At 37.5% G+C, this 27428-nt stretch overlaps 2 protein-coding genes across 2 annotated transcripts in view; both read right to left on the bottom strand.

Annotated features, from left to right (window-relative positions):
* Positions 1–658: 658 nt before the first annotated feature.
* On the bottom strand, positions 659–1822 carry GPR88 (G protein-coupled receptor 88). Its single transcript, XM_044671666.1, has one exon. It carries the CDS (start codon positions 1820–1822, stop codon positions 659–661), a length of 1164 nt encoding a protein of 387 aa, XP_044527601.1.
* A 16305-nt stretch (positions 1823–18127) lies between these two features.
* Positions 18128–27428, bottom strand: part of CDC14A (cell division cycle 14A) — a 248117-nt gene continuing 238816 nt past the window's right edge. The window contains exon 17 of the mRNA XM_044672154.1: positions 18128–18233. Within this exon, the coding sequence (XP_044528089.1) occupies positions 18204–18233 (30 nt within the window). The 3' untranslated portion in view covers positions 18128–18203. The remainder of the gene's footprint in view (positions 18234–27428) is intronic.

The following is a 27428-nucleotide window of genomic DNA, read 5'->3' as shown; positions in this document are numbered from 1 at the left end:
TTCGCCATCTCTGAAGCAAAGTCTTAGGAAGAACCTGAAAGATAACTCATATTTTGCAAAATTCTGCTACTACACTATTTTGGGCTAATAATATATATTGGATAAAGGAACAGAGACCAAATCAAAGTTAGCAGGTCTGTCCTAAAAATCATAGCATAAAGAATCTTTGCCCCATGCACGCCTAGGGCTTTTAATAAAATATTATACAATGAAGGGGAGAAGAGACACTTTAATCACCGTGAGTGATTCGGAGGGAAAAGGCGAGTTAAGCTCTAGTAAGCATTGTAAGATTTAAAATGAAGTTCGACTGTGTGTTTAAATTGCCAGCTTCTGGGGTCCTAAGTTTCCTCCTCTCAGCAGTCTGAGGGTCCCAGCAGTCAGTGGATATCTCTGAAGGATTTTGGGGAAGAAAGTGACAGTTCTCTTTTCCCTGGGCCACCCCCACCCCATCCCTTTCCCTTTCTGAGAGAGGGAGCTGGCAACCCTGGCTGTCCCCGTGAGAAGAGCTGGATGAAGTTCATCATGCCAGCTTTATTGCAGTGTATTTCATGAGTCTTCTTCCTCCCTGGAGGTGCTGCTTTGGAGGAGGGGACGGCCCGGGAACCGGGAGTCAGGTAACTTCTCCTTCTCCTTCGCCTGGGCTGCCCTGGCAACCGCGTCACCAGTGCTGGCCAGCAGCCCGGGTGCCCAGCTGTGCTTGGGACACGGCTGGTACAGCAGTGGCTGCGGCGGCAGCAGCCGCCGCGTCCCCGATGCCTGGCAAGACAGAACGCACTGAGCGGCGGAACTCCTCGTTCTTCCAGGTATAGAGCAGGGGGTTGAGGGCGGACAGAGAGCAGCACAAGAGCCAGCTGGCCGCCTGCAGCCCCCAGGGGACTGGCAGCGAGAAGCCGCTGGCTAGGCTCACCCAGACGAGGGGCTGTGTGGCCAGCAGGAAAACGCAGCAGAGAAGGAGCACTGACAGCCCATTGAGGCGCCTCTGAGCCCGGCGAGGATGCAGAGTAGGCGGCAGAGGCTGAGCCGCTGCTGCGGCCGCTTGGGGAACGGGGTGCGGGTGAGGGGGACCAGGAGCGCTTGGGAAGGCGGCGGCGGCAGCGGCACAGCCGGGCAACTGGTGCAGCAGGTGGAAATTGAGCACGCTGACCCGCTTGACGCTGACCCGCACCCGGCGCACGATGCCCAGGTAGCAGTGCAGCAGCAGCGCTGTCTGTACTAGCAAAGCCAGGGCGGCCAGGAGCGCGGGGTAGTGCACTTCGGGGGGCACTCTGCCGGGCGGTGCTGCCCAGGGTGGCAACAGCAGCACGAGCCCCAGAGCCAGTGCCCAGGACAGTGCTAGCATTCCTGCTGTGTGGCGCCGCTGGTACAGCACCTGGTAGGTGGCTGGTGCCCTTGTGATGAGCAGGTAGCGGTTCAGGGCTACCAAGCAGTGGGACAAGAGGGACACGGTGAGGCCAAGACCCAGCAGCCCTCCCCGCAGCAGGCGGTAGCTGCCCCCTGCGCCGTCCCACCCCCCTGGAGGTTCTGGTGAGGCATTGGGTAGTAACCCTAGAACGGCCTCTTGAGGCATCCAAAGGGCGCACACGCTCAGGTCAGCGGCGCAGCCGTTCACTATGAAAGCATTGCTGGTGGTCTGGAGCTTTCGGAAGGACGACACCAGGTAGATGACCATGCCGTTGGCTAGAGTCCCCCCGATGGCCAGGCCCGAGTAGAGGAGGGACACGGGGATCCGGCGGCCTGCCCAGGAGCCCTCCTCTTCGCACAGCAGTAGCAGCGACCCCCCAGCACTGGAGGTGGTGGTGGACGTGGAAGAGCTGTTGGTCATGCTGGCTTCCACTTTCACACCCAGCCCTTTAACTTTGACTTCTTTCTGAGGGCTCCATTACCTCCAATGCTGCCCGGGAGGGCCAACAAAGGTGGAACTCCACCCTCTCCCCCAAAGCCAAAGGCTATGGAAAAATGAACTGAGGTGGGAGAGCTGGGAAGAGTCAGAGAAACTCCGATGTAGCAGGTGAGTTTAATTTCTGGTAGCAGGTACCTGCTTCAGGAACGATCCCCGTTTCAGCAGGGACAGGGCAGACAGCAGCAATAGCAGGAATGTGCTCTCTCCTTCCAACTGGAAATGATGCCAGCTGGAACACCCACTTTCAGAAGCCAGCAGGTGTACCCCAGCTGGGAAAAAATGTCCAGGAGGAGTATTGGAGATGGGATGGAGGAAGAAGAGATACCTTGCTCTCAGGCTAGTACCCTGGCAACAGTAGAAGAGGAAGTGATGCTCAGAGCACCTCGTCTCAAAAGCAGCATCTATAGTCCCAGGAAAATACCGGAGAAGCTCCACTGGGATCTGTGCCAGTAGCATTCCCAATCCTCACGAACTGGGCACATGGTCCAAGGCTTGGCAGCAACGGCAGCAGTAATAGCAAGGAGGAGCTTACCAGCTGTCAGCAGTGCCAGAGGGAAGACTCTCTGACTTTTTAGCAGCCTAAAAACCCACCCGGGAAGCAAGCACTCACCGTCACAGAAGCAGAGGGTAGAAGCGTGTTGAAAAAGCAAAATGAGAGCTGTAGAGCACCCTGGGCTGAGAAGCAAGAGTGGTGGCTGATGTGATACAGCCTCTCTCCACTCAGCTCACTCCAGTTATTCATCATCCAGGGTAAATTCAGCCTTTCCACGCTTTTCATGAATTATTCAGCAGCCTTCAAACTTGGGAAGGGAGGAAAAATATCTTGCTCAGAAAGTCTTGCAATTAGGGAGTTTCTTTCTCTATCCTGTACTCTCTCCTACTCCCTCCTATCCATTTCTTTTCCCTTTTTAGTCCTCTTCTTCTTCCCTCTTTAATAGATTTAGAATCTTATAGGTCTAAAGCACCTTTATCCCAATCTGATTCACAGACTGGTAGGAAATGGTGCTGCTGAAATAAGTACCTTATACCTATATCTTCCTGAAACACTAGTTTCCTGGGGATTCTCAGTTTCTCTATGTAAAATGCAACAAGAAGTACCTAAGTAATTATCCACATGTAATCCCCCCATGTTATTATTTGGCTTTCCCATTCAGTCCCATTCCAGAGGTTGTAAAGGAATAGTGAAATGTGAATTATCTTTACAAAACTGCTGCAACAAGTGGTCACTTGAATCTGTATATACACAAATAGCCACTGAGAAATGTATTGTCTCAAGTCCTTTCCATTGTTGGATTTCTTTTTTTTTTTTTTCAAATAGTGGAATAGCCAAAAGGCAAATAATAGAGAATAGGAGAAGACAGGAATTGTGAGCAATCTACACAGAAAAATCTGATCCAAAGTGATAGGAATTTGGCTGCTTGCTTCCAAATTTATTTCCTTTTGAATAGTTCTTGGACAAGACTCTATTGTTTGAATTGGTAAACATTTTGTTGGTTGCCGGCAGTCTTCTACCTTTCCTGAAGGAAATATGTTTAAGGGGGCAGAAAGCACACACAAAAAATTGCTGTCATGTTTCTGTGAAGTCTGACTCTCTATGACCATATTTGGGGTTTCCTTAGCAGATACCATAATAGATTGCCATTTCCTTCTCCAGCTCATTTTCAAAAGGAGAAAATGAGGAAAAGTTAAGTGACTTACCCAGGGTCACACAAGCCAATGTCTTAAGCTGCATTTGAACTTAGGAAGATCAGTCTTCTGCATTCCACATCCACTCCAAGAGAAGCAAAAGTGTTTTGAGGGAAGGATATGAGGATAATAGTCTTGTTGATGGAGTTGCCATTAACTATTTGACATTGAATCAATCAAAACCTTCAGGATTTAGTAATTTTTTGCCTACAATGAGGGAGTAAAACTAAATCTCTTTCTGGATCTAAAATTTAGTTATAATTAAAATTTGTTAAAGTTGGCCTCTTTCTATGGCTCTGACACTTCTCTGACCAAAGTAAATACCTCACTTCAGTTCAGGAGAAAAGATCAGGATGATAATCAGGTTCAAAGGTCAGATACTGTATAACACAAAGGTGCAAACTACACCTCCAGGCTTTGTTTTCTCATCTAAAAAAAAAGATTCTAAATTTCTCTCCCTGACAAAGGAATCATACTGAGTACTTAATGATTGTAATGTGCTTTGAAGAGGGTAAGTGCTAAATATTACTAAATTAAGTTTAACCTATTTAAACCGTTATTCAAATGAGATTGGTGGTGATCTCAGACTTTAAAACTGGATTTTTGCCATCTAGAGCCTTCTGTAAGTGAAGGATCCAGGGATTGGGCATTTTTTATATTAAAGAATATCCATCTAAAGTATATTTATTAAGTACAGTATAACAGAAAAAGCACCTACTATGTGTAAGACAAAGGAAGTACTGGTTTAGGCAGTTGTTTTTTCTACCCTAGGAGTTTGGTTGTTAGCAAAAAACTGTCAGATGACAGTTTGAGAGGATAGCAGGGTCAGGTGAAGATTTTTAAGGATAATAGAGACTAAGGTTTGTTTGTAGACTAAAGGAGAGGTGTAAAATAAAGAGAAATTAAAGATTAGGAAAAGGCAATGTTCAAGGAATTGCAGGAAGGAGAAATTACAAGTAGAAAAGGAGAAAAGATCTAGGGTACAAGTAATTACAAGCACTAACAATGATGAGGAAAAGTGCCCCCTTCTTTTGAATTTGAGCAAAGGAGAAAAGAATGGGTATGAAAGTATGAGCTGAGATCCTCAGCTGAGAGGCATCATGGAATTGTAGAATTTTGGAGCAGAACATTTTTCAAGCTTATCTAGTCCATTTCCCTTATTTTAGGGGTGAGTAAACTGAGGTCCACAGAAGAAAAATGATTTTTCCCAAGCTCTCACAGTTAGTGGCAGGGCTAGGTCTCCTGACTCCCTATTTAGTATTTCATTTATCCATTACACCAGAGACTTTTATTTTCTCTTTGTACATTATAAAAACAAGAAAACCAAGGCCATAAGTTTTCTTGAGATGCTTTACAGTTGAAGCTCACAATTAACATTAAGTCCCATCCACTTTTACTGTCTTAAAAAGGATTCTCCATTAAGCACTAAGACAGTGATTGAATATTACAGTTCCAAACACAGGCAAGCCTTGTCAGCTTTTCCCTTAAAGGTGAATTGTAGATGGAATGATGGCTTCAGTCCCAGATTCAGGTTTTTGGTTTTTTGCCCCTGGGTAGGCCTGACCGTCAATGTTGTCAGGCTCTAGCACTCAAAGGCTTTTCAGTGGGCTTTAGAAAGCTTTCTGCTTTCATCCAGGGCTTCCTTGGTCCTAGCCTATCAGTGGATGTTCCTCAGAAAATTCACTCCTCCCTTATTTTGGTCTCTTAGAATCACTAGTTTTCTTCAAAGCTTAACTAAAACACCACTTCCTAAACTCCCACCCCACCACCACTAAATTCCCTTGAATTGTTTGTATCTATTTTATGAATACTTATATATGCACATATCTTCTTTTCCCTCATAGACTACAAACTCCTTGAGGTATTTTATACCCAGCACTTAGTATTATACCTGGTACATAAATGGAGCTTAATCAATATTGATTGATTGATTGATTTCCGGTTCTATTCCTTGTTGTCTCCCTCCCTTATCTCCCACCCACTGAGGAGCTCAGTGTTATATACAACACCTTTGAGAGAACTGAGGCTTGAACTCAGAACTAGAGTTTCTTTCCAAGACTCTTTTTATTTCAGCATAACACACACACCCTTAAACATAAAAACCCAACTGCTGAGTCCATTTTCCAGTGTTCTCTTCACTGCACCAACACAGATGAACTCCAAGATAATCCATTTGCTCCATTTTATAAAGTCAAGTCAGTCAAGTCCATCCCTAGACACATTCAGGGTCCCTTCCTATTTATGGAAAGCCATGCATCTCTATGCATTTATACCAGTAGGGTATCTTCAGCCTCATTCTTGTTCTTTGAAGAGTTGCTTTATAAAGTTTCCAAGGCATTTCTTTAGTGACCTACATTCCCCATTTGCTTGTAGCTTTTTTAAGAATACCATTCTTTGGACCTAAAATTGCTCTGACTTGGTGTCTGTCTAGAAAAAACTTACCCCCTCCCCCATTAAAGCACTTGATTTATTTATTTTTATCTGCTTTAAAGACCTATAAAACTGCTCATGTTGATGGCAGGCTATAGAAAGGAAAGGAAGGAAACTTTCTAGAAATTAGAAATACCTTCTGATGATTGTTTTTGTTTTGAGACAAAAAAGAAAATTCTTTATTTTTCAGGTACAAAATGTATGGGCAATTAGCATGTTCTATCTGAGAAGAGAGAGTCAAAAGTATTACCAAAGCATGAAGCTAAAGACTTACCCAGACTAGCTCAGAAGCTCCCAGTCTTCGTTGCTGTGAACTAGTTCCACAACTGTAGATTGTCATTCCTAAAGGTCTCTACTTCCTGCAAAGTAGAGCCCAGGGGCCAATTTCCTACTGAGACCTTACTTGATCACTCCAGGCATTAGAACTGTCTTTCATGAAGTTCCTTGGTATACCATGGTATATACTTTGCGTTCACTTACCTGTGTACAAGATGTACTCCATTTCCAATGGATTGCAAGCTCCTTGAGATCAAGAATGGTTTCATTTTTGCCTTTGTAGCTGGTATGCAGAAGAAGGCTTTGCACAATGTAGATGCTTAACAAGTGATTGGTGAGTTTATTGGTTGTGGAGAAAACGGGATAAATAATTGTTAAGCATTTTGGTGACCAAAAAAAAACAAACCATCAACTGGTAGTCAACCTTCTGGCTAGGAACTTCTTTAGACTTTGACCGACTGTCCATTGGACAACATACATGCCCAGTCTGTCTATGGGCTTCTACTTGTAACCTTTCCACCTTCCTAGGAAGTGCCAAAGTAGATCTCTGCTGAAAAATTTAAGAACAGTTTAAAGTTTTCAGAGTATTTAGTATCTATTATTTCATTTGAGGCTCCCAGCAACCCTCTGAGGTATTATCCCCACTTTATAGATGAGGAAATTGAGATTGAGAGGCTGAGTGACTTGCCAATGATCACATGCTGATAGACATTTTAAGATGGGCTCAAATCCAATTCTTTCAGAACTCAAGCTCTGAGTCCTTCGTGCTACCTCAGGTTTCCCTTCAGGGTTATGTATTTGGATTGAGTACTAGAATAGAAATTTCACCAAGGCAATTTATTCATGAGTAGGTTGAACTGATTTGCCAAAATGACAGAAAAGGAAGAATTCTCATCTATGAAATGGAGAGACAAAGAGACTGAAAACAGAGAGAAAAGCGAAAGAGAAAGGGGAAGCAGAGAAGGAGGGAGAATCTTATTTGGATTATTGAATGGGAATTTAGGTAATAAATATGGAAAATTCAAGTTAGTAAAGACTTACTCCAAATTCTAATGAACAGAGGCTGGTTTTTATAGTTGATGAGAAGCTAGAGTCTAGATTCCAGACTTTTTCATACTTAGAATGTCTTTGAACAAACCATTTGATCTAATGGAGAGAACCTTGGTATATGAATCAGGAAGTCTTGCTTTTTAACACTAGCACTGTTACTGAGTAGCTTAAATTCTGGACCATAGTCTCATCTGTTAACACGAGGAAGTCTAAGGCCTCTTTCATTTCCAAAATTCTGTGGTTTTAGGACAACAGATATATGTCAATAGGGGAAAAAAAATTTACAAAGGGTTTTCTTCAAAATGACCTTGTCAAATAGACAAGCAAGTATTATTCCCATTTTATAGGTGAAAAAATTGAGGTCCAGAAAGGTTAATGGACTTAAGACTATTAGGTTCATGGAATTAGAGCTGGAATTGATTATAAAATGATAGATTTTTTTTAAGAGCTAGAGAGGCCTATAAGGCTTTCTAGTCCAATTCCTTCATTTTATGAATGAGGAAACTTTTGATGTTTTGTTTCAGTCATAGTTTACTCTTTGTAACCCCATTTGGAATTGTCTTGGCAACTTGAGTGGTTTGCTATTTCCTTCTCCAGCTCATTTTTGCAGATGAGAAACTGAGGCAAACAGGATTAAGTTGTTTGCTCAGGGTCACACAACTAGTTAAGTGTCTGAGGCCAGTTTTGAACTCAGGAGGATGAATCATGCTGATTCCAAGCCCAGTACTCTTATCCACTGGGTAGCCCTGATGAGGAAACTGAGACCACTTCCACTGAGAAGTGATTTATTCAAAGTTCAGTATATATATCAGAGCTACAGTTTGAATCCAAGGTCTTCTAACTCCAAATCTAATTCTCTTTCCACTGTATTCTACTAAACAAGGATCACTTTCATGCAATGATGAAACATCAGAATAGGGCTACATGATTAACTTCCCTAATTTTAAGAGTTAAACAGAAATTAGCGAGCTTGCGAGGTAAAGAGAATGAAAGGCCAAAATCTCAATTGTGGTGATTTAGAGGAAGATTAAAGAACTGGGAGTAGCAGTTTTATTTCTAACTATTCTATGCAGTCAGCAGAAAATCAAACGAATCTATATGCACACACTACTTTCCCCCATATGCAAGAAATGAAGCAGGAAATCTCACTTGACTAAATGAAAAGCATCGTCTAATATTTTCCTATATTCCTAAACTCACACTATGATCAGCAGTTGGATGGACAATTTATCAAGCTCATCCATCAGAAGAGGTCATCTTGGAGAGCCCTTGTGAATGTCCAAAGAGTCGAGTCCTAAATAGCTAACGGGAGAGTAATAAGGACTGGTTTGTCTTTAGGAAATCTTAAAGTTCTTTAATGATACCAAGCTTCTCCCTGAAACAAAGGCTGATTTTTTTTAATACCGATTCTTCCTATAATGCTGTTTTAAGGCTATAAGTCATGAAAAGTTACTATGTCTGCAGAACCAGAGTTGAAATATTTCAAGTTCCAGATGCTGCATGTAGGGAATGCCTTGTTCCTTATTTCCATCTCAACTTTCTTTAGAGTTCTGTCAGGAAAATTCCCCAAGCTCCAGCTCACTTCGTGTCCTACCTCATTTTTACCAACATTCAAGAGACATATGGTTTGTTTGGAAGTTATCAAGAGCCTAAAATAATACATTATTGAATCATGTTTTTCCTAGGGCATCTGTTTTCCTTTTATCTGTTCAGTCTTGAAGTAATCCTTAATAGTTGATAAAGCAAAAGGGATTAGGGAGGGGGATAATTCCCCAAACTAAACATAATTATATTGGCTAGAAGCTTTGTCATGAAACTTAATTGATCTAAACAGATCTCATTCTTCTAGTTCTCTTATTCATTGTGTGACCTATACACAGGAGGCATCTATTAAGACGTTGCTATGCTTATTATATTTACATCCTTATTTTATCTGGAGGCTAACAATTTCAATTCAGACACTAGTATTCCAGTATATGTTTCTGCAGCTCCTTCTAAAAAAGCAGCCATGTTTCTCTTGGCTAATTAACTTGGCAATTCTTTGTTAAACTCTTTGTGATGGAATTTGACAACCTGACCCAGTACTTCAGCCAAGATATAGAAGCCACATTATAGAAACACAGAAGAACAAGTCGAGAGTTAAAGATTCAAAGTTGCATTCTTGAAGGGGGATAAAAGACAAGAAAGGAAATGTATCCACTAACCAAACCCCTAGATAATGGATTTTATTTCAGTTGCTCTGGGAAGCCTCTCCCTTTTACTCTGGCCCTAGGAGGACAATAACAACACAGTCCATTAGTATTTCTATTTTTTTTCCCTTAAATTTTGCTAATGGTGTGGAAAATGGGATCCATATGATTTCTTCAGTGGAAAAAAAAAAACCTTAGCACATTTCCTCTCAAGATTCTTTTTTGGTATTTTCAAATACTCTAAATCTCAAGAAAGTGCCACCTTAGTAATATCAACTGGTATCAAAATTAAATATAATGTCTATGTGACCTTAACTCCTTAACCATATTAAGTCTCACTTTCCTCATCCAGAAAACAATGGATCAGATGATATTCAAGGTACATTTTAGTGCAAAATCTTCTAATTTTATTAAGTATAATTCTAGTCGAGTCATATAACCTTCCTGAGTCTTACTCAGCAAATTCATCTATCTATAAAAGGAGCAGATTGAACTAGGTAGTCTCTGGGGTTTTTTCTAGCTTTAATATTCTAAACTACATATGCAGCAGCCATTTATCTCCCTAGGTACAGTCCCACAACACCAAAGTCTGTTCAACATTTCCACTTGGATGTCCTTTAGGTATCTCAAACCCAACATTTCAAAAATATATCACTACCTAACCCAAAACTTCCCTATTTCTATTGGGGACACTATTATACTTCCTATTAACAGAATCACAACTTTAGGTCACTTTCTAGTCCTCATCTTCTATAATACACCACCATCTCCCCTGATCCAGTCATCCACCAGACTCTGGATTCTCTACAATGTCTATATCTTTCACCTTCTCTATATTCACATAGCTACCATCCCAGTTCAATCTCTCATCACCTTTCATCTGAACTATAGAAGTAACCTCTTTCATGGTCTCTGCCTCCAGTCTAACCATGTCTCTCCTTCTCTGTATAAACTTTAGTGCTTTCATCTTACCTTTAGAACAAAATATATATAGTAGGTCCCCCTTATCAGTAGTTTGGCTTCCTGTGGTTTCAATTATCCACAGTTAATCATGAAATCCTCCCAGAGTTTCACTTACCCAGAGATAGTGAAGTACCAGTTGAGGGGCAGAGGCAGAGAGCCTTTAGAAGGAGCTGCAAAAACATATATAGGCATCCATCCATGGTAGGTCTCAGGGATACACAGGGACCACAATTCAAACTCCTGTTTTGTTTTTAAATACTTATATATTCTGGTTCTACCCCATCTTTCCAAATTTAACAAACATTTCTTTCCTTCACATACTCTTGTTTTCTAGTCAAACTGAACTACTTGTATTTCCTTTATGTGACATTCTATACCCCATCTTGGAGCCTTTGTATAGTCTCTTTCCATTTCTAGAATATATATACTCCTTACTTTTCTGCTTTACCTTACCTCTCCTTAAGGTTCACTGTAAGTACTTTGTCCAAGAGAAGGTATTCCTAGTTGTGAATGCTCTCCCCAAATCATCTCCCCAAATACTTGTATTTTTTGTTGTTGTTTTTATTTATCTGGGCACATAGTTTGATGTAAGCAAGTTCTTTGAGGGCAATGGTTGCTTCTTTTTGTCTTTTGTATTCCCATCCTAGCACATGGTACATTGTACCCAAAAGGCACTTCATTAAATGCCTTTTGACTTGAATTGATTCTCTACTTTTGTTCCAATTGCTGTCATTACCTTTCCTCCCTGAATATTTTGATCCTTACCTATCCTTCAAGATCCACTTAAAATCTTAACTCCTCTATGAAGTCTTCTTCCTACTTGGAAGTTCTTTATTATTCCTCTGAATCCCTGTGTCATACATTTGGTTATTAGATATGTACTGCCTTCTGACATCTATTGTGTTGTGTTGAACTATTTAACTATTTTTAAACTATTTAACTATTTTTTGCTATTTCATTTTTCACATATTTATCTCTGGTCTACCTCAGCTAGACTAGCTCCTCAAAGAGGGTAAGGGTCACAGTTTTTACTCATTTGTATCCCCAACAAAGCTTAGCATGCTGCCTTGCAAGCTGTAGGTGCTCAATAAATATTTCTTGATTGCTTGATTGTTATGATCAAGAGTCTAGGTTGTCATTTTTTTCCAACTAAGTTTTGAGTCTGGAAATCATCTTAAAGGATTTAAAGCCCAAAAGCAGCAATTTCCCACGAGATGTCACATGCACATGTATTGATTTGTACACCATTGATATAAGATGCAGAGCCACATTACATGGCTGAATGCACAGAATATGAACGTTGTCATTTTCATCCCTCAGGAAACAGAATCTCAAGTATAGACACATCAGAGGTTAAAACCACATGTTTTGAAGCATGTTCTTCTCTCTCTACTTTCTGATTCTTTGCCAAGAAGACAAACTATGGTTTGATAATTTTTTTGTTTTTTTTTTAATTAGGAAAAATATAACCAGATTCCCTCCTCCACCTCCTAGAGTTTTGCTAGCCACACACTCAACTTTCCCGTTCTCTATGAATGGGTAGCCCCATTAACACTTCCAGGTTTGGAAAAATAGTAAATTCCTCTTCTTTTCTCTCTCCTTTCGTATAGGTGTCTGTCCACGATGATGCATTGTCCTCTAGGATGTCATCAAAAGTCGGTTTTTCTATCCTTGCAAACAAACTCTTGTTTCGGCAACTGTCGTGTGGTGGCCTGTGTATATGAAGATGATCCACCATCAGTAAGGGAAGAAATAGGGTTTATTTTTCCAATAGTACTGAATGATTCACAAGGTCTCACTGGGTCCCCTTTGTGACTAGGATATACACATTTTCAAGAGGACTGATCTTGGAACAGAGAGGCGAGGGATCAAATTAGGCTTGAGACCCCTGGGGGTTTTTTGTTTTTAAATCAACTGAACATATAAGTTCTATACAAGATAATGGTGATGCCCCAAGTAATCTACTACAAACTTATTCAACCTTATCCTAGAGTTGATCCAAAGAGGTAAAAATTACCTTCTGTACCAAATCCTTTTCCCACAAAACTATCCCATAGCAGCAGATTCTGCTTTCTCATATTCAGTTCCAAGGGTCTTGCTAATTCATATAATCTCATATATCACCTTTTCGGGCCCCTTTTTCTTACCTGCTTGCTTCACTATAGACCAGCAAATCTACTCAAAGATGTTTTTCTTCCCATTTCAGGTGCACTCTTCTTACCAGACTGCAACATGCAATCACATATTCCTGGATAGAGCCTCCCTCCAAGCTACCCCCAACCAAGCCAATCATTTTATTTTAAACTTTCCTAAATTCCTAACTCATGCAGAAAGATATCTCAGACTATATTTGGTAAGGTAAAAAAAAATCTCTTCTATCATGCTTCTAGATCTTGTCCAGGAGCTATTTAATGTCTTTCTCTAAGTCTTCATCAAGTACCCAGTATTGATGATAAAAACTGAATTCATGCAGCATCCAACTGCCAAAGAGCTCAAGGAAAAAAAGAGAAAACTTGAACAAAAGTTTCAAACTAAGAATAAAAAGCAGTGATTCTTGCAGTGTATGGCCTTAAAACTGAATTAAAATGGAACCAGTAAGAAAGAAGGGACCATGTGGTTTGAATTCTATATACAGAAGCAGGAGGACTTGGTTCATCTGCAAATGCATGCAAAAAAGTGCAAAACACATGGTATTTTTAAGATGTCCAAGTGTGGCCAATTTAAAATTAGGTGCTTTTAGCAAAATCCCCTATTAAAAAAGGGGTCCTAAAATTAGCATGCAGCAGGTATATTAATGCAAAAATGATGTACTCCCACTGTAACCAGAAAGTGCTGCTGATAAACTGAATTGTACCCCATTGATTCCTATATTCATTTTGAAGGATAAAAATCATCATTTTCTTAAAATTCCTCCTAATGGTTGTTGCTCAGTGTTGTGTAAGCATGCAAAGAGGTCCCTATTGTAATTCAAAACAAAGGAAGCAGGGAAGGTTGCTGTGGAAACCTAAAAACTGAACTTTCTGACTTCTGGCCAATTAAACTCTTATTTCTAGCAGCGCATTAATTTTTTGGGGGGTGGAGGGAAATAAAAAAGAAGGCTCCTTTCTCCAATTTCTGGTTTTAAAAATCTCGCCCTCTCAGGGTTATTGTGCTACCTGGAATCAGATGAGTTATTAAGATTCCACATACATGCTCATGAGACTTTATTGCACAAGAGAAATGCCCTATTTTCAAAGCAGCCTAACATTTTAACAAAACTTTCCTACATCTGTGCACATCCTTATTTGTTATACCCAACTTCCCAAAATTTCCATATTTTTGCTTCTTATATTTTAGAATATTGGAAGAAAGGGTCATTTTCAGGCAATAAGGTAAACTTTTCTACTGAAACATTTGGAACTTAAAGTCTTTTTTCTAACTACTATGCTCCCCACTTTTAACCTTCCATCCTACTTCTTAGGAATGCTTGGAACAACTTCAGAAATGATAATGATATATTTGGACCAAAACTAACCAACATAATTGCCCCTCCCACACCTTACCGCTCTTTAAAAAAAACAAATAAACAAATAATTTCAAAGAGATTCCTGAAAAATCAGCTTTCTTCTTTTTTTTAGCAGCTTGCTAGGTAGCTACTAATTAGAAACATCTCAAGCTATCCAATTTAGTTTCTATTTGAACTTTTTTTAATACAAACTTGCTGCTCCTTATAAAAGTTGTTCCCCCCCTTTTATAATTAACATAATTCATTCCATAGAGAAATAACTGGATAAGAATATATTAACATTTCAAATCAACTCAAAATAATTTTATACAATTATTTTCTACTTTTCTTTGGATCCCACGTGGAATCTATGTGCAAACCACATGTAAATAAAAATACTTTATTGTATGTGGAACTTTATACTGTTAGAAACTAGAAATATCCTTAATCTATCCTTAAGTTCTGTTATCCAAATTTTATTGTATTATCAAAGAAGAAAGCTCTTAATTATATAGATAACATTAACACTTCCTATTAAAATGGTTGTGATTATCAAAGGATAGAGGGTAGTGATAAAGGAATTCATTCCTCAAATGGGCAGAGCTCAATGAGATAATGTCTCAGATCCCTATAACAATTGGTGAAAGAAGGATCACATAATCAACTGCTATGCTTAGAACCATTCATAAAGGCTATCAAGTGAAATTCATTTTCAGAAATAAAACTTAATTGTTAGAATCACAATTAAACCTACTTATAGTAGCTCTTTTTATGTGACAAAGAAGGGGAAACTGAAGGGATGCCCATCGTTTGGGGAATGGCCGAACATGCTATAGTATCTGATTGTGATGGAATACCATTGTGCTGTAAGGGAATGGGAAGCCTTGTATAAGTTGATGCAAAGTACAGTGAGCAGAACTAGAATACTGTACACAATTACAGCAATATTGTAATGATGATCAACTCTAAAAGGGTTAGCCTCTCTGATCAACACAATGATCCACTACAATTCCAAAAGATTCATGAGAGAAAATGCTATCCACCTCCAGAACTGTGAGTGCAGATTGAAGTATACTTCCCTTCCCACACCTACTTTCTTTATTTTTCTTGCCTTTTCTTTTTTACAACATGGCTCATGTGGAAATATTTTCTCTGATTTCATATATATAATGAATTTCTTGCTTTCTCAATGGGGGGAGGCAGAGGGCATGGAGGGAGGGAGAAATTTTAGAAAAGAAAAAAAATTTAGCTACCAAAAAATAAATTAAAAAAAAAGAACTGCAGGTAAACTAAACTGAGTAGCTTCTAAGTGGATCTGCTCAATCTGACACATCCATTCAAAGCCCATCCGTTTAAAATGAAATGATGCAATTCCTATAATATAATATTCTAAACTCATTTGTTGGTTTAGTTTCTTCTGTAACAAAAACTCTGCACTTGGAGGAAGACAATGTCCACTCCTCTAAATCAGAAGAACCCAGATTTCTTTCTTTTTTTTATATTTATTCTGTTTTTACATACTTTCAAATCAGTTATTTTAACCCTTTCTATTATTTCTTATGCACTCCTTTTTACCAACCACCAAGTATTTGGCTCATCCTCTATCCTCTGGCCAGATGTTTAGGGGTGGCCTGTTGACAGAATTACAACTTGAGCTATCTTTTAGCTGGACTTGTTTTCTTCCCTAAAAATTAAGAAAACAAATGAGAGATAAGATCTCCCTTTCCAACCATTTCCATTGCTCTGGCTAGTCCCTCAAATTGAGACAGTGCACCACAACTCAGTAAAACGTGCCAATTACCCATAGCTTGCAGACATTCCAGGATTCCTCATGCAGGCGGGGCTTTATGCACATAGGAGAGTTCTATCTCTTTCAATGATCCCCCAAAGTTACCAATTTTTCCTTAATGGACACCCATTTGAAGTCACCTCACCTCTAACTCAACAAATGCATTATAAAGTTGAAAAATGGACAGGCCAGCAAGAAATCAGTTCTCTCCCTGTGACACTATTTTCCACTGGGGTGTGCCTCTCAAAAGGCTAATTACTGATAATAGAGAGTAAAATAAAAACATATACATGAGATTTTTAGAAATTCAGAAGTCAGCAGGCAGACAGACTGGATGAAAATAAAAATTCCAGACAAAGATCAGGATATCAAGGGCCTAGAAAGCAAACACGTCTACGTTATAAGAGCCAGGGAATGCTTTAAATGGATAAAACTTTTATTATTTATTAGCAGTGTATTTGTCTACACTTCAAAATACAACAAAATATAGCTTTGAAGGTATACTATTCATAACAAAATACATGTCAAACATTTTTTATAATTGGAATAGAATTATTTTGCTCTATATTTTCTATACTATGTACACATATTTTTGGTGTGTCTATGTATGCACATGTGTACAAATAATATTAAGATACACACATTTGCGGTACAAATAACACATACACACATACATCATGAGCATTTACAGTAGTCAATTTTACAGTCATTTTATTACAGCTGCACACAAATCATTGTTCACAGACCAAAGTTGTCAACATGATTTCCCACCCCCCATCCCACCCCTCGGCAATTGTGATATGAATGAATTTCCTTCCGTGATTCACATAAAATTGCTATTGCAATAGTCATGATATATCAACTTCTTATATTCATTCATGATCATTTTGACAATAACACATAAATAGTCCAATATATTTCTCTTTCTACTTTTAAAAAGGAATTCACAACTTTTCCCACTTTTATTTCTACAAATTTATGGTTCCTTTCTGATCCAATCTAAAGCAATTACCTGGTCCTGTAGTCTGTTCATTTTCATTCAGTCTTTATAGTTCAAACTAAGCTAACCAGAGCCAAAAATATATATATATTTCTACGATTCTTTTTTTTCAAGTAAAATGAAACCTGGGTATTTTTTCGGTGTAAGTACTAAGCTCATACAACATTCTAATAAATGTAACAGGATTAATCCCAAGGATTAGAGTAAAGTACTGTGACTCTTTCTTGCTCACATTTCTCATGCTAGCTTAAGTACCGCTAGAAGAGCATTTAAGGACCATGGTTGTTTTTTTCCAAAGCAAATACTGTTTAGGGATATTGATAAATAAATGCATGATTAGTCTTATTAAAGAGAACTATAATAATGTATAGTAATGGTCACTCAAAAAAATGTTGCTAACGTGTCTAAATCTGCATCAAACATTTTGCTCTTAATTTTTTTTAATGAACTGAACAAATAGCAGCATCTTGTGAATTTGTGCCCTTTTGTGAGCTAAAGCTATGAAGAGAACATATCTGATTACAGGCAACAACAACCTCATATGTGGGAAACAAAATCTAATCTAGGAAAATTTCTTTTGAAAAATTTAAATGCAAAATTCTGGGAATGTTTCACTGCCATCTGGTAGAGAAAGGTTTATGTTTTAAAGAGGAATGTCTAGTTAACTTTCATCTGTAGCCAGATGTGAAGCTTAAAAAACAAGGAATACCATGATGCACAGAAAATGAATGGGGAGGCATCCAAACACATGGAGAGAAAAAAGAAAAACTGGCACCCCACCAACCAACTACACTTGTTCGGTAGTGACAGCCTTAATAACTAAACAGACTGATTACCCAAAGAACCAAACTGGTCACATAATATTTATAGTGGATCCATAAAAATCATCCCTTTCCTTCTGTTCTTTTCTCCCACATCCTTTTTAATTATGAGAAAATATTTATTCATCATAGATAAAATCATCCTAGCAAGTTCAAAATACATATTTTTGGTAGCAAATAGCAAGAAAATCTAAACCAAAATATATTCTAATCTTTACACAATTACATATTTATAAATTTACCAAAATAGTCTTTAGCTTGACAATACATACATAACACTGTACAGAAAATGTAATAACAAGTGTATTACTGAAATACATTAAAAATAATCCTTCAAATCACCAGGCTCAACATGGACGTTTCCTTTAAAAAACACAGCCACGTAATCATTGACATCTCCATAAACAATTTCAGTGCATTTACAGTAGTCATTAACCAGAGCTTTCTGGTTTCAAAGTCTCTCCTTGAGGTCTGATCTGAGTGCTTTCTTTAATTTTAAGGTTAAGAATGCAGAGATCTCCTCCCAGTGAGCGGTTGCCTTCCCTCAACATTGTTCCTCCTCATGAAGAAACGAGTTTCTAAGGGCTGAGCAGCTTTCATCGAAGCAGCAAGGCTTTAGTACTGAACATATTCAGACTGAAGGGACTGTGCAGAGGAGAAACATAAACCTTTGTTAAAATGCAGTTAGCAAAAACTTCCCATTGTGCATGCAGCAGCCTCTCTACCTTCAAACCCAGAGAGTCCTGTTCTATTACTCTACAAATATGTGAAATGAGCTTTTTAAAAAATAGAACGATGGGGAAGGGAATCAAATGTCTACAATACACACCTAACCGATTTGATAGTCAAAGGGTAAAAATAGATTTCAAAATCAAATCACAACTAGAAATCGAAAGAGACAAAATTTCTAAGTGTTACTTTTCTTCAGTACCACAGTTGACATTTAAACCATGATTAAATGACAAAGATCCTTTGGGGAAAAGCGTACTTTTTAGTTGATTCCAAATAGCTCATTGATAATACATGTAATCAGAATAATTAGTAGTCATTTAATTTTATTCTTTAAGGCTTTTCCCTCTTAATAGACTTTATGAGATCCTTTCAAAAACAATATACATTTCTTAAACATTTCTTAAAGCTGATCTAGTGAGGAGTTCATTTAAGTGTTCATTTAAGAGAACTTTACAATTATACTGAATTCTATCAGAAAGCGTAATGCACAGTGGAGAGATTAAATGAGAGAGAAAACGAGTAGGAGCAAAACGACAAATCATGCAAAATAGGAAAAAAGGACATACTGGACAAGAAGAAAAATACAAAGATGGATGGAGGGAGGGTTCTCCAAATAGTTTTCTTTTAGCAACCAAAAAAACCAGATAAGGTATTTTATTCAAAAAGAACTGCTTCCAAATTTCCCCCTGAATTCATCAAATCTAATTTTTTGGTAGAAGTTTCTCTATTTTTCTATCACCAAATAGACTTTCTGTATTCTAATCATCTTGTCGAAAAAAGGTGTTAAATTTAATTAGAAATTATGTCATACTTTTTTAGCGTATTTTAATAAAATTTGCAATGTATTCTATACTATATATAGAAGGTTACCATGGATTACAAGATAATATCCCATCATTTTGCTACCCATAGAGCTTAAAAAAAGAGAGAGAGAGCTTGTCCTTTTCCTAGGGATCTTACAAATTAATCCATATTGACTTTCAAAAAGTCCAAAGTGGAGCAGCTAAGTGGCTCAGTGGATTGAGACCAGGCCCAGAGACAGGAAGTCCTTTGTTCAAATCTGGTCTCAGATACTTCTTAGGAGTGTGACCCTGGGCAAGTCACTCAACCCCCATTGTCTAGCTCTTCCTGCTCTTCTGCCTTAAAACCAATACACAGCATTGACTCTAAGATGGAAGGTAAGGGTTTTTTTTAAAAATCCAAAGGATTTCACTCATTTTATTAATTCACCAGTACAAAGAATAATTCTCCCATAAAATCTATTTCCCAAATAAAATTATTGAGAATTTGAATTGACCTCTATTATCAAACAGAAAGTCTTTTGTATGACAGGATTTTTTTTAAGTGACTTTCTGCCTTAGAATCAATGTTGTCTATTGGCTCCAAGGCAGAAGAGAGGTGAGGGCTAGGCAATGGGGGTTAAGTGACTTGCCCAGGGTCACACAACTAAAAAGTGTCTGAGGCCAGACTTGAACCAGGTCTGGCTCCCAATCTACTGAGCCACCTAGCCATCCCTGACAAACATTAATAATACAGAAAACATAACAGACTCAATCTTAAACCAAAGTTCTGGATATCTATAAAAATAGAAAGAAAACTAATTTGGACTTGCATTATGGGTTACTAACTTTTTGTATTCCAGGCCACATGCATAAATTTCTAAATTTGCTTGGGCATAGCTGCTGGAGGAAGTAGTCCTGAATAGTATGCACAGAGTTGCTACTACAGGAGGATTCTATATTGGAAGGCACAGGTCCCCAACTAGGTGTCCCACTAATTTCCAACTCCCTAGAACAGAGGGAAGAATACAAATAGACAAAGCAGTGAAAGGGTAAAGGATGAATGGGATGAACGAATAATAGTGACTTGGCATCTATTCCCAATGAACAGGTTAAAAAGCCAGAGCTTCAATGGAAGTCCAATGGACCCAGAAATACCAGTTTAGGCTTTGCATTGTGCTGGGAGAAAGAGTGACTATATCAGGACATCATGATCCTTCCTAACCATTGCCAACACTGTGTTGTAGAAATAAGCAGATGAAGACTTTGCCTTAGGGGTACTCCCAAGTTGAGAGAGACAATAGTAATATGGATAAAGATAAGAGAAATGAGCCAGCCTTGAGCCAACATAAATTACTATGTTGTTACTATTATTAGTATGAAGAAGGGAAAGGAATGAGTGTGGGTGGCCAATGAAAAGCAAGTTGTCAAGCTACAACTTTAGACAAGACTGATCCAATGCTTCTTCCTTTTCCATTTATTTAAGGACATCTTCATGGAAAGGCTGGCTTTCAAGAGCTTTTGAGGTAAAGGGGAAAAAAAAGGTTAGCAAGGCAAAGGGCATATCCCTACTAAAGATGGAGACATCCAGGAGAAGTCTTGATTAAATGAGTATGATGATCCGACAAACAAGAATTTGGGTTGTTTCAAGAAAAGAAGAGAGAATAAAATAAGAAGCTGGAAGAACTGTGAAATATAAACCAGGGAAGTCTATTCAAATATATTAAAACTAAAGAAGGACTTCAGGCTTCCCTGGTTGCTGACTTGGAACTTACAGGTGAGAATGAGAAAATCTTCCAAATGCCACCACCACCCCAATCTCCAATTGATTGACAAGAAGTAGAGAGTACAATTGGCCGGGTTTTTCCAAAACTACATAAAAATATCATATGTAATCTGATAATCATGGTTTCTTTTTTTTTTTTTTTCTTAACCCTTACCTTCTATTAGAATCAAGTTCCAAGGAAGAAGAGCAGTAAGGACTAGGCAATTAGCGTTAAGTGACTTGCTCAGGATAACACAACTAGGAAGTATCTGAGGCTAAATTTGGATCCAGGACCTCCTGTTTCCAAAAGTTTGGCTCTCCATTCACTGTGCAACCTAGCTGCTCTTACAGCCACTTTAAATTTTACTTCTCTCCTTTTTTGCCAATCATAAAAGTCTACTATATTAATTAGTCACCACATCACTGACATTCATTAAAAAAAAAACCTTCCCAACAGACTTCTCAAAACTGAGCTCACTCAGGGTGTTGGCTGTCTTTATTTCTGAATTTATCCATAAATAGCCATAAGTTTTTAATGAACATTTGTGATTTCTTTTTCAGAAAGATTACAAGTGAATGAGCAAGTCTCCCTATATTAAATGTGTTTCTTCATTTTACAAGAGTGGTTGTTTCTAACAAAGCCAGAAAACAGAAACCTGACTGAGAGAAGTCAAAGATTTCCACTAGCCACATACTACTTACTCTTTAGCTTCTTTCTTCTTTCTTCAAAACTAATAAAACCTTTATTTGGCATAATGTCACTCTAATTGCCAAAGAGCACATGCCATCATCCCTGTGATGCCTGAAAGCATTATAAAACTTATGGAGAATAGAAAAAGAGAAGAGAGGACTTAACAAAAGATTCTAACTAAACTACTGTATTTCAGATCTATACATTTTTTTATTTAAATTCTAAAAAAGCATTTGGTTTTCTCAGATTCTTTTCTAGTTCGCTTCTCTGCTCCTTCCATTATGGTAGTGGGTTGGGAGTCTCTTAGGGAAGAATCTGTTGTTAATGTATAAAGAAAGGCTTTAGTGTATTTCAGAGTTTTAAAATCAGACAAATACTTTCACTGCTTTTTGCTAAGGAAGTAGTAGCTGAGGACTATGGCAATAGATAAGATTTCAGAAATCACAAGCTCAAACAAAAGGCATTAATGTTGAAGGGGTCTCCTTTAATTTCTCCTAGTTTATAATTATAGATCCTAAGAGGCCCCCAAATTAGCACTTATATAAATACTGGGAGGCCTGAAACACAAGCAAGGAAACCACTAGTCTCAGATGATAAACTTCAAAGAAGCATAAAGTAACAGATTTTTCCCCATAAAAAGCCTCAGGCAGTTTCCCTGGCCATAGAAAACATTTCACAAATGAATAGGGAAAAAACTGAAATGATTTATGTTATTTAGAATTGTAATAAATATAAGTGACTTTATATCAGCTACCAGCAGCTTAAACTGGCGCCCCAAATTTATGTTTTACATAATTAAAACAAACAAACAAACAAATGAGATTTGGATAGGTTTTGGTTAGGATGATTATATTCCTTATCATAATAATGGTCAATAGGCAAACGATTATTAAATCTTTATGAAAATTGTACTATATCTTAAGGATATCAATAAAGAATGAAAGGACAAGCTAGGTGACTCAGTGGACAGAGAGTCAGACCTAGAGATGATATCATCCTGGGTTCAAATCTGGCCTCAGAAACTTCAGAGTTGTCCTTACTGCTCTTCTGCCTTGGAAACAATACTTAGTATCAATTCTGAGAGAGAAGATAACTGTTTTTAAAAAAATGGAATAAACTATTCTCAAAAAGCATACATTTTAAAGAGTAACAATACTAAATTAATATCTGTTTTCCGTGCATAGCAATCCTCTGCACACGGCAGGCATTTAACATATTTAATGAACTGAATTAAATTAGAACCTCAAATGACTGGGTTTTCTTTTGAGCACTCTGCTTTCTTTAAGAAAAATTGTTAAAAATCAGAGATTTAATTTTAAAAAAGTAATAGCCACAATATGCATTGTGTGGCCAATGCATATTCGTATGAATTTCCTACATCTATCATAAAATGAAAACTGATGTTCATAATGATGACTGTGGCAATGTAAACTCTTATTTAACAAAGGAAAAATAATCAGAATCTCATATTTATTAAGGCAAAAAATGATAAATGAAAAAAAAAGTCCAGTATATGTTTCACTGATTTGATCAGAATCTAAATCACAAGAATAGAAACAAAAATGGATTTCTAACCCTTTAGTTTACAAAAAAATTTAAGGAAACAGAAAACCCAGTCTTAAGTGTTCTGGTTAGTAAAGATTCTATTAAACTACCTGTTAAGGTCACATTGTTGCTGTAACTTTATCTCAAATTCATCTGAGTTAGAAAAAATATACAGCAACAACAATTGTAGCAAAAATGTCAGAACTGAGGGCTGATGTTTTTGTTATTCATTTGAAAGGTGCTACTTTTATATGCTTATAATCTTGCAATTTTAATCCTCACAGTAAAGTATCATCAGCTATTTGGCAGTTAGGAGGAATACTGTGGTAAGAAGTTTAAAGCAGATTCACATTATCTCTTTCATTTTTACTTATTTTATCTTTATTCAATCAGCCACCATCTTAGTTGAAGGCAACATCAATCTTATCTTGACTCTGGCAACAGCATCCTAGTTTTCTTGTTCCCAGCCTCTCCTTCCTCTATCCATGCTTTACACAGTTGCCAACTTGATAGTCATAAAATATTGGTTTGGGCGTGTCATTCCCCTGCTGTCGAAGCTTCAGTAGCTTCCCAGCGCCTCTAGGATAAAATACAAAATCTTCTGTTTGTCATTTGAAGCATCTTTTTCTAGACTAATTTCATATTACCTCCACATACACATACTCTACAGCCTACCTAGAGAAGCCTACTTGTTCCTTCTTATACATGTTGTTCGGTTATTTTTCAGGAACCCCCACTGAGGGTTTTCTTGGCAGAGATACTGGAATGATAGCGGTGGATTGCTAAGGGGAACCAAGTAAGTTTTTTGTCGATATCACTATAACTTCAATAAAACACCTTTATCTTATTTTTTAAATAAGTAGGTTTTTTATATAAATATGTAAATATGTTGTACATGAAGTTATACAAGTTATACATAAATAAATGAAAAGGTTTTTAAAATTTTGATAAAGTATATGCATTTCCTGAGATAGCATTCTAGCGTTAAGAAGACCTATATTCATTTTTCTTCTCCAGTTCATTTGACAGATGAGGAAACTGAGGAAAACAGGGTTAAGTGACATGCTCACTCACCCAGCTAATAAGTGTCTGAGGCCAGATTTGAACTCAGAATGATGAGACTTCCTGACACTCTATCCACTGTGCTGCCCCTTCTTCTACATAGTTCTGCCTTAATGCCTTTGCACAGGTTTTTTTCTCCCACATCTGGAATGCTCTTCCTCTTAGAAACCTTAACTGTATTCAAGGTCTGGCTTAAGTACCACTTCCTACCAGTGACCTTTTCTGATTCATGATGATTTATCTCCCTTACCCCAACCCCATTATTTTGTATATATTTCATATTTATTTTCCCTGCACATGTTTCCATCTAGTGATAGATGCACTTCTTGAAAGCAAGGACTATTTAAAAATTTTTTTTTTATTTCCCTAGCAGCTAGCGCAGTGCTTGACAAAATAAATGTGTTTAGTAAATGTTTGATAAATTGAGTAATAATGATAATAATAATTAAGCAAAGCCCAATATGATTGGGAGGGGGAATCTCCTTAAAACTTGTAGCTTAATAGATTGTATGTCAAAATAGAAGGTTTCATCAAGAAATCTTTTTCTCTGACAGCCACAAGACTTCTGACATAAAACAATCTGTTAGGAATGGGGGATAAAGACAATTTGTTCTGTTCTGGAAATCTCCTGCTAATCTGTTTTGTCAGATGTGGGTAGTGACTTAAAAAAAAATTAGCTATTCTGGGGGCGTTTCTTTTTTAAACAACCCAGTTACCTAATCACGGTAGGAAAAAAAGTCTCGTTTTTATGGATATAAATCCTGTATAGATGTTTTAATAAATAAAACCAAATAAATTTCATTTTCTCCTACATAAGACAATAATCTATAAATTTCAAGAAAAAGCCAAAATATATTTATGAACAATAGAGTAAAATGAGGTTTTTTGATACATAAATACAGACATAAACATGGTACCTGTTATGAGAAAAGTAAATGTAGCATCCATTCCTATGGTACTTTACCATTATCAAGGGCTTTAAAATATTATCTCCTTCTATCTAAATTACAAACCAGGGAGTTAGAGAATGTATAATAGTTATCATTTTCATTTCACAGACAAAAAACCGAGTCCCAGAGACATCATGTGACTTGCCTAAGGCCATAAAATGACAGAGCTAAAGCTCAAAACCATGTCTTCTGATTACAAATCCAGTGTTCTTTTTTTTACTATAAAGCCCAAGCCCCCACTGATTATTCACACCATTTTCTAGGGCTTTGTTCCAAATTGTTTTTTCTTATTTTTTAATTTTCCCCTTCATCTATTTCATCAAGCTCTTTAAAAGTCTTAATATAGTTTAGTTACTATATCTGCCCCCCAAACCAGATCAAAGCTAAAAGTCATCTTAAATACTATTCTTTAATACTATTTGATTTTTAAAAAATTATAAAAATATGGTTCCTGATTCCTTACATTAATTGTTGCGAGTAAGTGAAAAATAAAAAACATGATACCAGAAAAGATTCTATTTTTACCTCCCCTTACACACCTCTTGGGTCTCACTGTTACCATGTCAACAGAATTTTGTAATTTTTGCACTTTATGACAATTTAGAATAATTTTACTAATGTGGAACCAATAAAAATATTTACTCAATATTAAAAGCATTTGTTTCTATTTCTACAGTATATGCTGATATAGATATCATGTTAATAGCGGGTTGTTAAGGGGAACAAAGTAAGTTTTGTTGATATCACTATAACTGCAATAAGATACCTTTAGGTTCTAAACTTTTTGATAAAGGATATGCATTTCCTCAGATAGCATAGTGTAGTACAGAGAGGTCTGCCACTAGCATTAGGAAGACCTGGGTTCACATCCTGACTCTGATAATACTAGCTGTAGGGACATAAGGAAGTCCTTAAACTGTCAGGGCTTTCAGGGAACCCAACGATTACAAATTATAAAATCAGTTGCCAATCTCTATAAGTAAAGAGAGCTTTTCACACCTGGAATCTCTATTACAAAAAGTATCCAATACTCAGTCCACCAAATTTAAGGAAATCAGAATGAAATGTAATTGGGAAATAATTTTTAAAATAAATCAAAAAAACAGTAAAACAGATAATGTTAATATGTGGCTAATATGTAGTTTATATGTTTATATTATAATTAACATGTGACTTTTCTAAGTCAACATGCAGCCCACTAGGATTCTTATATAAAGTTAGTGACCTCATTTCTATTTGAGCTGGGCACCACTACTCTATTACATCAGTAAAATCAACAAGCAGTCAAAGGCAGCTGGACTGTACAGTGGTTAGTGCTAAAAAGTCCTCGGTTCTAATTTGACCTCTAAAACTTATTGGCTATCTGACCCTGACAAGTCACTTAAGCTCTGTCAGTCTCAGTAAAATGGGGATAATAGTACATACTTTCCAAGGTCGTTATGAAGATCAAACGAGATAATATTTATTTAGCACAGTGTCTGGAACACAGCAAGAGTTTACTGAGCTCCTACTATGTTCCAGGCATGATGCTAAGACCAACAACCACCACTACAATAAATTAATTTCCCTATTCTTCACTTTAAGGGTTCCTAGATTTTAAGGAGACAATATTTTTAGATGAAAATTGTACTCAATATGTTCTATCTTTACACATGATTTTTTTGCAGTTTTGTTTTCAAAAGAAATGCAATGTGTCCTTTTCACATTCTTAGATGTTAAACTGTTGACATCCATTTGGATTCAGTCAATCATGCATGACTGTTTTTGTTCAGAAAACCATAAACCTAACTGAGGAAAACCCTGCTACAATTATTTCATTTTTCTCCACATTTTAGTTATATAAAACTATGGTACAAAAATATCCTAAATAATTCCCAGAATGTTGTGTTTGGTTTGGTTTTCTGAGAGTAAAATTTTTACTGTGAAGATAATGATGCATGGATAATTAAAAGGAAACTATAAGTGTGAGTTACAATCAAATTAGTGCTTTTCATTAATTTTCATCAGCCTATAAATTATTCACATTTTATTCTCTTAGGTATAAAAACCTAAAATCACCCTGCTCACTTTGAAATTGTGACTTTTTGACTTTGGGGATATAAATCACTTCCCCCTACCTTTTTTCTCCTGTTTTCCCCCCTTTTCTCTAACTCTTTTAAATGAGGCTAGCAATTCTAAGCACTTCTTTACACCAAACTGTGAGATTACCTTTTTAAAGTTGTCAAGAACATTGAGATAGATTTAAAAGGAAGGAAGGAAGGAAGGAAGGAAGGAAGGAAGGAAGGAAGGAAGGAAGGAAGGGAGGGAGGGAGGGAG

The sequence above is a fragment of the Gracilinanus agilis genome, chromosome 4 (assembly GCF_016433145.1).
Source record: "Gracilinanus agilis isolate LMUSP501 chromosome 4, AgileGrace, whole genome shotgun sequence".
NCBI classification, from domain to species: domain Eukaryota; kingdom Metazoa; phylum Chordata; class Mammalia; order Didelphimorphia; family Didelphidae; genus Gracilinanus; species Gracilinanus agilis.
This window is presented reverse-complemented; position numbering and strand designations above follow the sequence as displayed.